Source organism: Lepus europaeus, chromosome 21 (genome assembly GCF_033115175.1).
Source record: "Lepus europaeus isolate LE1 chromosome 21, mLepTim1.pri, whole genome shotgun sequence".
In the NCBI taxonomy this organism is placed as follows: Eukaryota; Metazoa; Chordata; class Mammalia; order Lagomorpha; family Leporidae; genus Lepus; species Lepus europaeus.
The window spans coordinates 10,188,704-10,205,829 of NC_084847.1; the positions used below are offsets into that span (position 1 = coordinate 10,188,704).

The following is a 17,126-nucleotide window of genomic DNA, read 5'->3' on the forward strand; positions in this document are numbered from 1 at the left end:
TGGAGAACGGGGTGGGTAGAGGGGTCGCCGGGGACTTCCCAGGGCCTGGACCCCGCTGAGAAAGGCGGCTTTAGCTCCCTGTGGCCATCCACTCTGATGACCCACCCCGCCCTAACTGGTTTGCCTTCCTTCATCTCTTAGGCCCAGAAAGGAGCCCAGCACTGGCCCCAGGCCCCACACGGTCTGCTGGCTTGGCCAGTGCCACTCAGGATTGCTGTGTAAGAACAGGCTTCCATGTTTCTCTTTTTCGCACGTGAGGACTTGCTGCGCCAGAGCTGTGGCTGTTTCTCTCACTGGCTTGCTCCAGGAGGGCAGGTTGAGATATTGCTAACACAACAGGGACTGAGCCGTGCCGTCGGGGTTTGGGACGCCGAGTGTTTTGTGATGTGTGCCGTGAAGGCACCTACAGGACCGCATCCTGCATGGGAAAGGGGGCTCGAGGCCATGCCATGCACTCTCTCGGTGGTCATGGATTAACCCCTCTAAGGGCTTTGGGCCTTGATTTCCTTATCTATAAAATGGGACTGACAGTAGGTCCTACCTTGGAACGTCGGAGGTGCTTAGTACCAAGCACATAATAATCGCTCACTGGATTAGCTGAGGCAGCAGTAAAAACAGCAGTTGCTGTTGTCACTGGGCGCGAGCCCAGCTACTGAGCCCCTTAGAGCCCGCGTACCGCTCAGCATCACGAGGTCAGGCCACAGGGGCCGGTTCTGGAAGAGCCCAGCAGGGGAGTGGTACGGGGGGACCTGAGAGACAGCATCCGCTTCTCCACCACCGCTCCCCTTCTGCCCAGGTGTCGTCCGGGCAATTCAGGAGCCTGGGCCCTGTGACCCTCTCAGCGTAGAGGCAGCGTCGCCAGGGCCACACCCTGCGTTGCTGAGCACAGAGGCCAGCCTGCCAAGTGCGAGATTCCTCCAAGCCGGCGGCCCCACTTTCCACCCCATAAACCGGTCACGTGGTGGACGGTTGTCAGCATCTCACAGGACTCACACGGCAGCGTGGCACATGATGGAAGCACAGAGACTTGGGGTCCAGCAGGCCTGCGTTCAGATCCTAGCTCTGCTGCCCTGTAGCCCGGCAGGCCTGGCCTCTGTCCGCCTCCGGCCGTAGAGGCTTGGGAGGGGGTCGAAAGCAAGCCCCCCTCGACGGCCGCTCTCAGAGAGAAGCTGTTTTGACTGCAGCCATATTTTTTTGAGTTTGTTGAAAGTCTTACTTCACTCCCAAAATGATGTGAGTTGGCAGCTTGGATGTTATCACAATTGGTTGCCCTGCTTCGTGTCTTTTATTTTTAAACGCAGGAGCATCTGAGAGAGGGAAGCAGATCAGTTATGTGGGGCACGGTCACTGCCTCCACCTTGGGGCGCGTCCTAGGACGTCTGTCCCAGCAGAGTGCTGTGGCCCGAGGACCCCAGCAGCTGACCACGTCCACCGACTCAGCTGCCTCATCCCGCTGACACATCGGCCATCTTGGCGGTCGCTTCTCCGTGGGTCGAGCGACGTCACGGCCTTGCGTGCTTCCCCGTGCACTTTCCAAGTGGTGTCTTGCAGGGGGAGGCTTTGTGGGCTGCGTTATCAGGGATCGGCTGCTGGGTTTGTGCCGTGTGATAGACAGCCGCAGCGCTCGGGTCGCACACAGTGGTAACAGCACTGCTCCTACAAGAGGCCATGGCTGGGGCTCGGCTGGCCTCGGCTGGCCTCGGCTGAGCTTGCTGCCACGCCCTGGCTCCAGGGTGACAAGACCGTGCTGCACTGTTGTCCGTATAGCACAGGCTCTTGTGCCATTCTGATCAGCTGTGTCCTGTTGGCCGACACCATCACCAGGGCATGTCACAAGGCGGGCACGAGAGGCAGCGTGGGAGGCACCACAGAACCATGGGCAGATGGAAGGCTGGGTTCATTTACGCAGCAGCTGCACGTGGGTAACTTGTCTAGGGAGCACGAGGAAGGCTGCGTGAGTGTGTGGCGTGGCTGAGAAACTCCTGGGCAGCTGTTTCCCACAGTGAGAAAGTGCAAGGAAGAGCAGCACCTGCGGCCCCAGCCGGCCACCCCAGGAGAGCGCCCCCTACCGTATAGAACGGCTCCGTCACCCCAAAGCCTCCCTCACAGCCCTGCCCCCACCCCATGCCTTTCCTCCCTCCGCTTGGTCTCGCCATCCAAGAGCGGCTCCTTCCACTCAGCGTGGCCCCTGAGAGAGCCGGCCAAGCTGCTGGGTGTAGCCCCGGCTTCTTCCAAGGGCTGGTGGCGTTCCGGGCTGTGGCTCCACCCCAGGTTGTTCAGCCATTCACAAAAGACACTCGTGTTGTTGCAGTTGGCAGCCTTGCCCGGAGCTGATGCCCGGAGCAGCAGTGGGACAGCGGGGGCGGGCGGAGGATGGCGGCTCTGCCGGGCGTCTTCCAGGGGGACCGCACCGTCGCAGTCAGGGCAGCAGAACTCCACCCACTTGCCTTTCCCGCCTTCTGGAAGCCGCCATGTCGGGGCCCCTTCCTTGTTACCCATGGGGCTCTGCCCTCTGCTGCCCGCTCACACTGACCCCATGATTGCACCTGGCCCACGTAGGTAGGCCCGCTCGTCTCCCCACCCGAGAATCTTCCTGCAGTCCCGGCTGCAAAGCCCCTGGGGTCACAAGGAGGGGTTGGGACGTGGCCGTGTTTGGGGGCCGCTGTTCCTCTGGCCCTCCACTCTGTCGGGTAGTAAGTGCTTGAGGAGGGGACACAGAGGAACTGGCAGCCCTGCACGCTCCAAGCAGTCGGCATCCCTCTCCTGCCCTGGGCCACAGCTGGTCCCCTGTCTATGCCCCGCCCCCTCGCAGGTTGATGGTGCAGTGGACACCAGGCATCTTTCCCAGCCCACCTGCTGTCACCTTTGTGATCTGAGTCGTGCATTGTCCCCAAGGCCTGGAGCTGCATGTGGTGGGAGACACTGGGGTGGGGGGTTGGGGAGTGAACCCCTTCCTCAGCAGATCGCTGTGCGTGCCCACAAGGACTCTGCTGTGTGAACACGCATTGTGGAGGGGACGCACGCTCGGCCGCGGGCACACCATCAGTAACGGTGCTCAGTGTTCCTGAGCACGTCACTGTGCCAGCGCTGGCCACAGTGCTCCCCCAAGGGTGGTCACCATGTCCACTTTACACACGGGGAGACTGAGGCTCAGAGCTGCTGATGAGGAGAGAGTGGCTCCGGTCATGGCCACTGCGGCTCATGGGCTTTAACTCCCTCCCCGCTCAGGGGCTGCCCCCTCCACCAGACTCCTCCACCGGGCCTTCTCCTGCCACTCCCCCCATCAGGGCCACTAAGGGGAGGACGCTCTAGGGGACACTCTGCCAGCCCTCAGAGAAAGAGCGATCAGAAGATGGGGGAGGCAGTGACGAGGAGACGGCCCTGGCCTCATGGAGCTATACAGCATTGCTGAGTAATTTGTTTGCCATGTTGTTCTATTCATGTGAGAGCCGTGCACCCCAGAGGAGGGGGTGATGGTCCCAGGGGTGCAGACGACACAGCCCCACGGCCACACAGCAAATGCTCAGCCACTTTCCCAGCTGGTGCCTGCCAGACTCCCGGCCCTGGGGCCACTCCTGCCACGGCTCGTGGGCTGACATAGCCGTGGTGTTCTGATGGTGGCAGCCTTGCCCAGGACTGTGCCCACACGGAGACTACGGGCTCCTGGGGCTCTTTGCTGGTGGGAGACTGGTCTGCAGCAGATGGAGGAGCCCACGTCCTCTGGAGCTCAGACATCAGGAGAGCGAGGATGGGGCTGGCTCCTTCCCTTCTCAACACGGGCACGGCCCTTCCCTGGCCTGGAGCCTCTAAGCACAGGAGAAGTCGATGGTTAGCACCCAGGCAGCCCCGCCGTTCCCCAAACCAGGGGTCCAGGCAGTGCTGGCGGGCAAAATCTGGCTGACAACTTGGTTTATAAGTGTAGCTTTATTGGCACACAGCCGCACTCATTCATTTGTGTACTGTGGCTGCCTCCGTCCATTTTTGGTAGTAATTTGAGAGGCAGAGAAAGAAAGAATGCAGTGCTGTCCATCAGTTCATTCCCCAGATGCCCACAGTGGCCAGGGCTGGACTGCGGCCAACATTGGGAGCCAAGAACTCAGTCCGGGTTTCCCACGTGGGTAGCAGGAACCCAGTTCTTGAGCTAGCACTGCTGCCTCCCCGGTCTGCATTAGCAGGGAGCCGGAGTCGGGAGGGAAACTCATGTGCTCTGATGTGGGACATGGGTGCCTCGGTTGGCACCTTCACCACTAGGCTGACCACACGCCTCAGTGTCCTGGCCGCACGTACTTGCTGTGGGACCACTGGTGGGAAGAGCTTGCCAGCCTCTGCCCTCCCCTGTGCCCCCAGGCCCTGTGTGGGGAGGACTGAGTTCCAGAGGGGTGCTGCTCACTGTCTTTGCAGACAGGAGTGGTCAGGAGATGGGTGTGGGATGAGACCTTGGACAGGTTCCCTCCGCTCTCCTGGCCTCAGCTGTCGTGTCTGTAAGTCAGCAGTGGCACGTGCCTCGTGGGGCTGTGCTGAGAGCAGGCGTAGCAGTGGACACGCAGCGCCCACACCGGTGCCCGGCTCGTGATGCAAGCAGCTCACGCGTTTGCAGCCTGTGCCGCTCCTGCTGCTGCAGCGGGTCTCGGCAGGAAGCCGGGCCTGCTGTCAGAGCAGAGACCGGCCTCAGTTACCTCCTCTAGGAAATGGGCGCCATCGTACCCCTCCCCTGGGGGTTCTGGGAGACTGTAAGGAGATCCACACTTTTAAGGTTTCCTCTCCTTGGCCAGGGGCAGGATTGTGCTCTGGGAGTCACGGCAGGGTCTGGGTTCTGTCGGAGGCCTTTCCTGCAGCAGTTGGGATGACCCTGTGGTTCCCCATGTGGCCTTGGTGGCCTGTCGCCTGTGGAACCGTCCTTGCCCTCCAGGGACGCTTCCTCCAGTGTGGAACTGTCCAGTGTGCTGCTGCCCGCGGGGCACTCGCGTCTTGTCGGGGACCTGTGCATGTTCATCATCTCTTTGCCTCTGGTGTTTCCATGTGGCTCTTGAGTCCTGGCAATGCCGGCTGGTGTCTCCGTGTGGCTCTCATGTCCTGGCAATGCAGGCCTTGTAGAGCGAGGTAGGAAGTGCTCCTTCCTGAAGGACTGGCACAGATGCTTCCTTAATGTTCCAGCGAATTCTCTGCTCTTCAGGTCCAGAACATTTCTTAGCTGGGAGACCTTCGATTGTTGATTCCACATCCTTTCGAGTTCTAAGTCTGTTCAGCTTTATTTCTCCATCCGTTTCATCTGGGCTGTCCCGTCTGTGGGTGCTGTAGGTGCTGTGTAATCGCTCATGGTGTTCTTAGGATCCTCCGCATTTCCCTAGAATCAGTGGTCCCAGCCCTCCCCCTTCTGATTTTAGTAATTGAAGTCTGTTTCTTGGGCCATCTATTGTCAATACTGTGGTCCCTTCAAAGAGCCAACTGCCGGTCTCCCTTTCTTCCTCTCATCTTTATTAAGAGCTTCCTTCCTTCTAGCTTCGGTTTCCATTTTCACTTCTTCCAGTTTTCTTTACGCTGCCAAGCTGGCTTCTCCCAGTGAAAGCCTCTCCAGCCGTACGCTGCTCCCCAGCACTGCTCCTGCCGCCCTCAAGTTTCGTTCTGTTGTGTTCCTGTGTTCATTGGTCGCTAAGTACCTTCTCGTACCCGTGTTAATGCTTCTGTGAGCTCTCGGTTATGCAAGAGTGTTGCTTAATTCCCACAGTTCTGGGAATGCTCCAGTCTCCCTTCGGTTGCCGACTCCTGATCTGGTCTGTTGTGACTGCAGAAGAGACCATGTTAAAAATCTGTTGAGACGTAACCTGTGGCCTAACTTAGCCCGGAAAACACCCCCGTGCCCTGGAGAAGACGCGCGTGCCGTGGCTGCTGAGTGCAGTACTCTGCTTCTGGGAGGTCCAGCTGGCCGTAGGAAGGCCCCGGTCGGCCCGGTTCAGCAGGGGATGCACTGTGTGGAGGGGCTGTTGTACACAGTGAGGGCATCTGTGCAAGGGGGTGAGCAGCACAGTCCCTTGGCACTGCTGGGGTGCCCCCCCCCCGTAAGTGCCAAACAGGGACCCTCGCAGGTGTGCTGAGCCCGTCGCTGGCCCTCAGCTGCTGTGGGGGGTGACATGAGCCAGGCCACAGAGGGCGCAGGTGAGCAAAGAGGGCAGAACGAAGGCCACAGGTGGAGGAGGTGGTGCCAGGAGCTGGGGGTCAGCGTGCAGGTGGGGGCTGCAGCAAGGCCTGCAGACTTCCACCAGAGCCCGAGGGGGCCCCTGGAAAGTCGGGGCACATTGGCCTGTGGGCGGCTCCCTCATCACACAGCGCGTGAGTGCGGAGTCTCGCCCCAGCCGCAGAACCCTGCAGGCCCCTGGCTGCCGCCGCCTCCGGCTTCTGGCAGTCACTTCTCAGAAGGGACGGCCCTGGCGGAGCCCAAGCAGCCCAGCTGCTGTGGGACATTGAATTTTTTTTTAAAGATTTATTTATTGATTTGAAAGAGCTGGTGGGGGGGGGGGGTCTTCCATCTGCTGGTTCACTCCCAAAATGGCCACAGCAGCCAGAGCTGTGCCGATCTGAAACTTGAAGTCAGGAGCTTCCTCTGGGTCTCCTATGCACGGACAGGGACCCAAGGACTTTCCCAGGCCACAGCATTGAGCTGGATTGGAAGTGGAGCAGCCAGGACTTGAACCGGCACCCATATGGGATGCTAGCACTGCAGGTGGTGGCTTTACCGGCTATGTCACAGTGCCGACCCTGGGACTGATTTTTATGAAATCCGAGGGCCCAGCATGTAGCTTTCGAGGGGCATCCAGTGGAAAGTGCACAACAGTAATGAGTGGGGCAGCCTGGGTCCGAGTCCCCTGCCTGGGGGGCGTTTTTATGTTTGTTTTTTCACCCACAGACTGGAACTGCCCAGCCCGGGGCTGGAATCGCACAGTAACGAGGCGCCCGGTGGGTCACCACCGTAGGAATCTTCCCTCCTCCTCGCTGTGCTCAGCTCCACCAGGATGTGTGGGGCATAAATACCCAACTGGTGGATAATTATAATTACCGAGAACAAGAGGGAGGAATCCACTCCTTAATCCATGTAGAACTGCTGTGATTACAGCTTGTTTTGACTGGAAACCTAGGAAAACATGATGAGAAAATTAGAGGCATTTCAGCAGCTACCTTCCATGCAAGTGCATTTATTAAAGGAAATTTTAAGTATAAGTGATTAGGATTGCTTTCAAAATACAAGAAAATAAGAGGAGAAGAATTAATCCCAACACTGAAAGGTGACTTCAGGGGCGGGGGCTGTGGGCCAGTAGGGTAAGCCAGTGTGGGGGACGCCAGCACCCCACAGCAGCCTGCTGGGGTGGGGGCCCAGCCCCAGCTTCCTGCCAGAGCACCTGGGAAGGCAGAGCACATGGCCCAAGTACATGGGCTCCTGCTGGTGAGCGGGGAGACCCGCATGGAGTCTTTGGCTTCTGGCTTGGGCTCGGCTTATTCTTGGCAGCTGGGGCCATTTGTGGAGTGAACCAGAGAAGGGAAGATCCCTGTCATTCTGCTTGTCAAATTTAAAACATGGGGGAAACTAGAAAACAAGGAGGTGGGCAGGTAGACGAGTTTGGGGCACCCACACAGAGATGGGAGGGACGGAGCCCAGCCGAGGGAACAGCTGCTTCAGTGGCTGAAAACTTGGCACACAGCTCTGTGGTGCGTGGCATAGGGAGGAGAGCAGACGGGGAGCAGGGGCTGGGTCAGGTGGGGAGTGGGACACTGGGAGCCAGGACGGCTCCTGCTGCGTGGGAAACCAGAGCTGGCAGGCTCTGCTGTGGGGCTGGACATGAGCGTGCCGAGTTGGACGCTGCCACCACGGCTCTGAGAGGCATGGGAAGGGCAGAGTTGCCTTTCACAAGATGGAGAAGGCAGAGGGCCCGGGGCAGCAGGCGCTGGCCTTTGTCACTTGTGAGACATCTACTGGGCATTGAACCCCGGAGTGTGGGACATAGGTATGCAGCTGGGGGAGATCATCCCAGGCCCAACCTCGGGGAACAGGTGCCCCAGCTACCCACCTGTAGAGCCTGGTCGAGGAGGGGCAGCCACCCTGGAAGATGGGGAATCTGGGAGAGAACAGGGAACATGGGGCCCTGGGTGAGGGGCCACAAATAAGGGGCAGACAGGCTCTTTCCAAGAGGGTGGTCCTCTTGGCCCAGTGTGGGGTAAGTGGCTGGGGGGGAGCTGTGTGTGGGAGTCAGGCAGCCCTGAGTGACCCGGTCACGTCCTTCCCAGCTGTTTGGGGTCTTGTGGCATTACCCAGCCCCTGCAGCTCATCTCTGCCACACCAGTGTCCAGCGCCAGCGTGGACCCTCTGTCTAGGAGCGTCCATCCTCATGGCAGCCTTTGAGTCTCCAGGGGTGCCGCTCATAGCCTTGGGAGCAGGTGTGGCCAGATCGATGAGCTAGGCCTATAGCCCAGCCCAGGCAGGGGAGCTGACCTTGCCTGCCCTATGGCAGGCCTTGTCCTTGTCCTCTGCAGGGAGCTTTCTATGGCTCAAGTCTGGGCCTGGGCGGCAGCAGCAGCATGGACGCAATGAGGTGCTATCACGCACAGTGCCTGTTCTATGCTGTATCCTGCCCTTTCAGCCTCCACAGTGCCAAGGGTCCTGCTGTCGGGGCAGAGATGCAAGGCCCAGCAGGGCTTTGCAAGGGCATGGTGCTCTGAGCTGGAGGCCAGGGAGGGGTCCCCAGGGGCTGATGGTTTCAGCCATAGCTGTCATCTACCACAAACCACCCTGTCTCGAGGGCCATGGAGAACACTCCTGGCTTTGTGCCCTTTGTTCTTGGTCGCGTAACACAGCTGCGACCATTTTTCCTAGACGGGCAGGTGACCGTCCCTGTCACCACTCCTCCGACCCTGCTGGTGCAGAGGAGGGCGTGTAACCCCTGCTTCGTCTCATGAGCCCGATGGGCACTGATCCATCTTGGGACACAGAGGCCGAGGGCCCAGGGGTCCTGCCCTGGACACACGGCAGGGACAAGAGGCCAGACTGGCCGGAGGACAGGACTCCCACCGGACCCAGGCCCTTCAGTTCCCACCTCCCAGAGTCCTGTCCCAGAACTGCTGGGAGGTCCCATGAGGTATCAGAACAGCGCCTTGCCCCGGATTGCAGCCAGGTGTGTCCAGCGGTAGCTGGGGCCCTTCCCCTCTCCCAGCGGCAGCTCCTGTCTCCAGGGCCCCCCCACCCCTCACCAGGGCTGCTGCTGGGCATCCTGGCTGCCCGTTAGGTGTGTTCTGTGTGTAGGAAGAGGGTGGCAGAGAGAAATCCGCTTTTTTTATGCCTGACCCAGGAAGTGAAAGTGTACATACAGCGGTGGCCGCGGCAGGCACCGGCAGCCATTCTGTGCTTCCCGGGGCCCTGTAGTGGGCCAGCTGCTGTGCTTGCTCTCGCTCGGGTCTTTGCACAAAGCTCAGCCAGGGCAGGCCTGGTTTTCACCCCCATTTCAGAAACCCGAGACTCCGGTCGCTGAGCTAAAGTCCTCAGCAGAAGTGTGGAGGCCAGGAAAGTGATTGCCCATGTGGGGCTCGAAGTGCCCTGACCAGGCGTGGCCTAGGCCAACCAGATGGAAGGGAGGAGCCCCCGACTTAGTACCTCAGGCCCAGGGGCCACTGAGCCACCGTGGACCTGGACAGGTGCAGCTCCAGGACAGAGCTCAGGGCTGAGGGGTTGGGCAGGGGTACTACCTCCCCTGGCCTGTTTTAGTTAATGGAGCCTCAACTTGAACTCCCTGCAGCCCGGCACCAAGGCGCTGTTCTGATACCTCATGGGACCTCCCAGCAGCTCTGGGACAGGGCTCTGGGAGGTGGGAACTGAAGGGCCTGGGTCCGGTGGGAGTCCTGTCCTCCGGCCAGTCTGGCCTCTTGTCCCTGCCGTGTGTCCAGGGCAGGACCCCTGGGCCCTCGGCCTCTGTGTCCCAAGATGGATCAGTGCCCATCGGGCTCATGAGACGAAGCAGGGGTTACATGCCCTCCTCTGCACCAGCAGGGTCGGAGGAGTGGTGACAGGGACGGTCACAGCCACCACGCAGCAGCCAGTCTGGGGAGGGGTGGGATTCTCGCAGAGCTCTGCACCTGTGCACACAGCTGGGGGAGGACATCGCAGTGTGTGGGGCAGTCCCAGGGCTGAGGCTGTGCAGGACCTGCTCCAGGTTGCAGCTCGAGAGCCATGGACAGTAGCCCCTTGCAGCACGTCCTTGTGGGGTTCAGGGCTCTGTGCCCTGGGTCAGCAGGCCTGGCCTCCATAGGACTGCAGGGGTGTACAGCTGTGGCCACACAGCTGGAGAGTTCAGAACCCAGCCCTTGCCCCCGGGCCACAGCTCACCCTCTGTGGGGTTTATAGGTGGTTGCCTCTTTGCTGCTGTAAGGGCGCAGCTACACAGTTACGGGGACCTCAGAGCCTCAAGTGTCCACAAGCTGACCCATCCACAGGAGGTGGCATGCATGGGGCCACTCTCGGTGCTGTGAGAGGACAGTCCCAGGTGAGACAGGGCACAGAGCCAGGAGCAGGTGCAGCACAGTGCATGGGGCTCCCCCTCCTTGGAGAGCCCTCAGGAAGTGCACCCCCATGTGTCCCCATGGCAGGCTCCTGGGAGGCTGTGGTCACTCTCCCAGTGTCCGAACCTGGGGCCCGCCCTCAGGCTCTGTGCACCATGGAAGCTGGGAGAATTGCCCTCCTCTGGGTCACCTGGGGTGGGGCCGGCTGGAGGGTGCGCTTGGGCCACGGTCACTGAGTGAGCACTCTCCTCTGCTCGCTCTTCTGCTCCCGGCGGGGTTGTCCTCCGCTGTTCCCACGCCACTGTCATCAGTGGCTCGTGGCTGCGTCTGGCCTGCGGTGTCCCCTCTTAGCTGGAGGACTTGTGCTTAAGGTTAAGCCTGCGTTTTCCCCGCTCACCTTTTGTGACTGTAAGTGCAGTGTTTTGCAAAGCCCTTGCCCTCCTTTGGCCGAGATGTGCTTTCATTGGAAGATTGAGGGAAATTGAAGGAAACTGTGGCGAGTCCACGGTGGTACATTTTCTGTGTTAACATGGAGTCCAGGACAGGCCCCGAGAGCGGGGTCAGACCCAGACGGAGCACCGCCTTCGCCGTGCAGACTTCCCCTGTCTCCTTGTGCCTGCCCGTGGGAGCTGGGAGGTCCCTCCCCATCCTGAGGGCGGCGGCTGCTGTCCTCACACCCGGCCCCTCCCCTGCTCTTACAGGGACATCGCCCCGCCCGGAGAGCCCCTCAGCAACAGCCGGCCCAGAGTGGCTTCCCGCTTCCCCAAGCTGTCCCGGGGCCATCCCAGGGAGACGCGCAACGTGGAACCCCAGAGCGGCGACCTCTGACCTCAGCAAGACCCCAGATGTGGGCCCAAATCCTGCGCCAGGTGCCTCCGACCCGGCCATGGCTGCCGACCCCTCACTCCCTGGAGCAACGTCACGGCCACCACCGGATCCCGCAGGGCACCCCTCCTCACGGGCCGCGGGCCACTCCGATTAAACTGGTCAGTCTCGGAGCCGGGCAGCCTCTCGCTGGACTGGGGCAGGCCGGCGCTGCGCCCCAGGGTCTGCCCTGGGCACCCGTGGCCCTTCCTCCGGCTCAGGGGCCAGGCAGAGAGGGGGTTCCCGGCTGGGCCAGGAGCCCCTTCGTCGACATGCACAGTGCGAACCTTTCACAGGGACAGAGGGCCGGCCCGAATCGGCCACCCGACGCCTTCCCACATGGGAACCAGAATGACCCTCAGCCCGTCTCCCTCTGGCTGCACCCTGCGGACTTCCCCCGCCCACCTGGGCCCTGCCACGGCCCCCAGCCCTCACTGGTACTGAACTTGCGCTCCTGGGGAAGCCCCCTCCCTGGCCGGCTACAGCCGCCCCTGCAGCTTGTCGGGCATGGGGAGGCTCAGGTACCTGGTGACACGGCAGAGACCCTGGGCCACACGCACAGCAGTAGCCTTGGGCGCAGGCTCGAGGGAGATCTGGCCCCGAGCGCCCCGCCGACGGCACCACAGCAGTAGACGCCGAGACGCAGCTCCCACTCCGCACGGGGGCCCCTGCAGTCACCCGTTCCCGACACACCCTCTGCCCCCAGCGTGCTGTGCTCAGGGGGCAGATCCCTGTGTCCCCGAGGTTGCTCCCGTGTCATGGCAGGGCCTTGCAGGCACAGGGTGAGGACCCCGAGCCCCGCCTCTTGTGAGCCGTGTCAGTTGGGTCCTGGGACCCAGCCAGTGACCAGCTTAACCTCCAGGCCCACGGAGATGCCCCCCCCCCGCCCCGCCCCGAGGGCTAAGAGCCCTGTAGCAGCAGAGCTCAGGCACAGCGCGGGTGCAGTTCCGAGATGATCGTGGAGAATAAGGCCAGCCTGCACCTTGCGCCTGGTCCCCTGCCTGGGGCAGAGGCGGACGCAAGGATGTCCACACGGGGAAGGCACGGAGGGTTCCATGGGAGCGGTTTCGGCTCAGTGGCTCAAACTGGGCACTTGGCCCTAGTGAGCATGGAGCCTTTCCCAGCTAGGGATGAGCTGACCCCCACGAGGAACAGGCCTGAGCCCGGGCCAGGTGAGGCTGATGGCGCCTGACAGGAGTGCGGGGATGGCCTGCAGCTCCCAGGACCCGAGACCACCGGGCCCAGGAGGCAGCGCAGCCCCACTGTGCGCTCACTTCTCCTGGCTGCTCTGGCTGAGCTCCTGGACCTTCCCAAGTTGGGCCGTCGTCACGGAGCGGGCCTGCACTGCCCACGCGCCTGTCCCTGCTCTACCTCCCTGTGCAGGGCACTGTCCCCTGTCCTGTCCCCAGTCCCCTTCCTAGCCCATGAGGCAATGAGCCCGGTGCAAATCCTCACCCTCCCCAGCCGCCCCCAGGAACCTTCCTGGCGTCCTGCACAGAGTCCAGCAAAAAAAAGAGGGGGCTGACATCCAACCCACAGCCTCTGAGAATGGGCGCCCCTGGGCTCATCCCAGAACTCCTGCCTGCCCATTTTTAAAGCCTCCTCACTCACAGAACAGCTGCCCTGCCCTCCACACAGACTGAACACGCCTCCCCAGGGCCACCTGCCGGCTCTGCCCCGTCTCGTGACCGTGCACTGCAAGCCACCTCGGGTCACCCCCCATCACTCAGCGTCCCTCACGTGAGAGCCCGGAGCCGCCCATGACACACCAGTTCCAGAACCTTCCCCAGAGCCTCCAGTGGAGCCACATGGGATGCTTGGCCATGGCTGTGCGCTGCTCGTAGCCAACCCGCCTGCCCGCCCCACCCTCTGGTGCCAAGGGCAGGCTTCAGCCCAAGACTTCCGAGGCCTGGAGAAGAACCAGACGGGACCTGGATCCCATCATGCCACTGCCAGGGGAGGCACCGAGAGCTGCCCTCCAGCCTGGACCCAGCGCCAAGGGCTGGCCGCCCTGGTCCTCTGAGCTGTCGCCCAGGAAGGACCTGCTGGAGCTCACATCCACCTCCTTGAGCAGGGAAGAACCTCTGGGGCCTCCAAGAGGGGAAGCCAGGGGGTCCGCCTCCCTTGCCAAGGCCGTGCAAGTCTAGGACCCCTGCCGCGAGCAGACGCTCAGGCTGGGTCCTTGCGAGGAAGGGGCCCTGCCTGCTCAGGGTCTGGGGGTGCCAACACAGACCCTGGCCTTGAGGTCCACCGTCATCTCCTTTCTCACCACTGCTCCGGGTGAAGCCAAACTCAGGACAGGGCTGGGTGGCGGCGTCTCCCCTTGAAAGAGAGGATCAAGTTTCCAAGTACGGACCCAGCGGAGAGACACGGCTCCTGCCCTGGGCAAGAATCCCCTTGGTCCTTTTTCCAGTGGGGCTGACCCCGCCTGCACAGCCACTTCCAGCTCAGTCCCGTCTCGTCACAGGCCCACGCTGCTGGCCGTGGGTACAGGCTACCAGCCCGGGGGAGAGGAGGAAGCACCCCGCAGGAGGCTGGCTTAGTGCAGGTGAGTGGTGGCCTCTCCCGGGGGCCTCCCGGCTGCCCAGGAAGCCTGGAGCAGATACAGCGCCTGGCGCCTCCTAACACAAGTTCCTTGGCAGCACTGAGATCTCAGGACAGCGCACGCCGTGTGTTGGGCCTTTAACCAGCAGAGGCAACCGCAGGCCACTTGTCCACCCCTGGCTGACACAGCTGCAGTGCGGGCTGCCCGGCCCTGGGCACTGGAGGCCCCCTCGTCACTGCCCAGGTGAGGAGAGCACCGGGGCCGAGGGGCAGCCCCCAGACACAGGGCTGGCCCTGGGGGTCCCAGCAGGCCCCCTCTCTGGTGCCCACTGCACAGCTTCCTCCATGCCAGGCCTGGTTTCTCTGCACTGGCCCCGCCCCACGTTACTGACGGCAAAGCCAGGGCTGCACTGCCAGCCCTTGGGACCTGCCCGTCACACCGGCCCAGAGGCCCCAGGCACTCATCGTCGGACTTCTTCCCAGGGTTCTGCTCTGGCCCTTTTACCCCAGCCTGGAGGCCCGTGCCTGTGCGCCAGTGAGGTCTGTGGTCATGGACGTTTGTAGGAAGACTGTGCTATTTCCCTACAGCCCATGTTATACCGTGCTGTCTACACTGGCTTCTGTGCTCGTTTTGCACAGGTAGTGTACTGTGTGTTGCATCTCAAGTCTCTGTGCCAAGACGTTCCCTTCAATGTTTCGGTCACGCCCAGTCTTGATAATGTTTCTCCAAGAAAACCCGAGCTGCTGGGTCACCGGGGCAGGGCTCAGCACCGGGGTCTCGGAGCCTTGGGCAGGCCATGGGCCACTGGAATGCAGCTGACCTGTTCATCTCACACTCCTTGTTTTAGCTGTGAGCCATCGCCGTGTCCTGGGCCTGGTCTGGGTAGCAAGGGCTACATGCTGTCACAGGTCCCCTCTCCCCCTGAATCCTAACAAGCGGGTAGGAAGGGCTCCCTGCCATCCGAGGTTTCGGAGACGGCAAACCACAGATCTGTTCTCTAAAAGGTGGCTGGGTGGACGCTGGGGGCCCTGCTGCTGAGGGCCACGCCCGGCTCCCACTGGTGCATCAACGTCTTCCGCTGCAGCTGTGCCTCTTGGAAGTGCTGGGGGGAAAGGCCTCCCCTCACCAGTGCAGGTGCTCTGGCTATCAGAGTGGGACCACCAGGGGCGCCCTTGTACGGAGGACACAGGAGGGCAGATGGCACACCTGCAGCGTGGGCTTGGGGAGGGGGACTGCCTGCCGTGGGCACAGCGGGGATGCTAACTCAAGTAGCCTCTGCACCCCCAGCCCTGCCCTCCGACACTCCGTGCCCGTGGGCGTCGTCACCACCCCGCCAGTCCCCGGCACCCCCTGGGAGGGCAGACGTGCAGATGGCAGTGGGCGCTGTAGGATTATCCTAACCACCCTTTTGCGTTAAGGTTTACAGGACAGAATTTTTAAACAAATGTGTTTAATTTTCTAAAACCTCTTGTATTAAAATTTTCTTTTGGAATAAGCTGTGGCAATTTTGTTACAATCTGGTTTAGATAAACTTTACGATGACAAAATTAATACAGTGACATTTTATAAATTATGTAACCCGCTCACGGCCTCCCAGGTTGTCTCAGTTCTTTCGACAGCGGGGCACTCGGGCATGACCAGTACAGGGTCGGCAAAGCATCCGGAGCTGTCGTCACACGCCTGGATGGCAGCCGCCCCAGCGAGACGCCGAGGGGGCTTGGGGGGACATGGGCAGCTCCACATCAGCTGTCAATGTAGAATCGGAATTGCTCATGGGAAAAAACTGACGCTTCACAACGGGTTCCTGCTCATCCACTCCTGAGACGTGCACGGCTAATAGGCACCCACTGTATACCGGGCACTGGGCCCATGGCAGTGAGCAAAACAGACCCTGTGACCTCGAGCTTCCGTTCAAGGTGAGATAATCAGAGGGCAGGAAGCACTGCCAAGGAATCCACAGGCCCTGGGGAGGGTGGTCAGGGCCAAGGGTTTACTCTGGATGGCGCAGGCCACGCCTTCCCACCCGGCACCACCGCCACTTGGGGCTGGACTGTGCCGTGCGCTGCGGGAAGCTCAGCGGCCCCCGGCCTCCACCCACACCATGCCAGTAGCTGTGACATTCAGAACCGTCTCCAGACACGGCCCAGGGCCCTCCCGGCATGGGGCCGGGCCACAGGATGCTCCTGACTGGAGCGACACCCACGCCCAGCCCAAGGGACAGACAGGAAGACGGTCCGCTCTCGCACTCGTGCACCCCCACGCCAGACAGCCCCTGCACTGAGCGCCGGGTGTAACTCCTAGCCTCACAGCCAGAGAGAAGACAAGTGTCTCAGGACGAGAGGCGCTCGGTGCAAGGCAGACCCTGGAGCCCGAGATGGGGAGGGCGCGGGGTGGACTCCGTGAGCACCGGGCAAGCAGTTTCCTGCTTATTTCACTCCCGGGCCAGCCCGGTGAGGGGTCCTCAGCCCTGGTCTGAACGGACGAGAAAACTCCGCTCGTCCCAGTCCGGGCTGCGCAGGACACCCAGCTACGTGCACATCTCTGCCTCTACAGTCAGTCTGCATGCGTTCATTTGCAAGGCAACGTTACGGAGCGCTTCCATCTGCTGGTTCACTTCCCCAGTGGCTGCAACAGCCGGGTCTCGGCCAGGAGCCAAGCCCTCCCTCCGGGCCTCCCACGTGGATGGCAGGGGCCCCAGCACGCAGGCCATTCCCTGGGCCTTCCAGGTGCATCAGCTGGGAGCAGTCAGTATTCGATGCTGGCATTGTATGCGGTAGCTTAACCTGCTGTGCCACAGCACCGGCCCCTCAAGTAATTTTTTCAAGTGTAAAAAGAAATGGGAGGAAATTTGTTGTAAAGTGTGTCTTGTTGAGCTCGAATACATCTAAATTATCAAGGTGCGCTCAAGGCACTCGGTATCTTTTTTTTTTTTTTGCCAGGCAGAGTGGATAGTGAAAGAGAGAGACAGAGAGAAAGGTCTTCCTTTTTGCCGTTGGTTCACCCTCCAATGGCCGCTGCGGCCGGCGCTTTGCGCTGATCTGAAGCCAGGAGCCAGGTGCTTCTCCTGGTCTCCCATGTGGGTGCAGGGCCCAAGCACTTGGGCCATCCTCCACTGCCTTCCCAGGCCACAGCAGAGAGCTGGCCTGGAAGAAGGGCAACCGGGATAGAATCCGGTGCTCCA

General features: G+C 61.4%; 1 protein-coding gene across 2 annotated transcripts in view; it reads left to right on the forward strand.

Annotated features, from left to right (window-relative positions):
- The window catches only part of SNX29 (sorting nexin 29), a 473,054-nt gene extending 457,534 nt beyond the window's left edge, over positions 1–15,520 (forward strand). For both annotated transcript variants that reach the window (XM_062180202.1, XM_062180203.1), the window contains one exon: positions 11,238–15,520. In XM_062180202.1, coding sequence (XP_062036186.1) covers positions 11,238–11,364 — 127 coding nt within the window. In that variant the 3' untranslated portion in view covers positions 11,365–15,520. The remainder of the gene's footprint in view (positions 1–11,237) is intronic.
- The last annotated feature ends 1,606 nt before the right edge of the window (positions 15,521–17,126 follow it).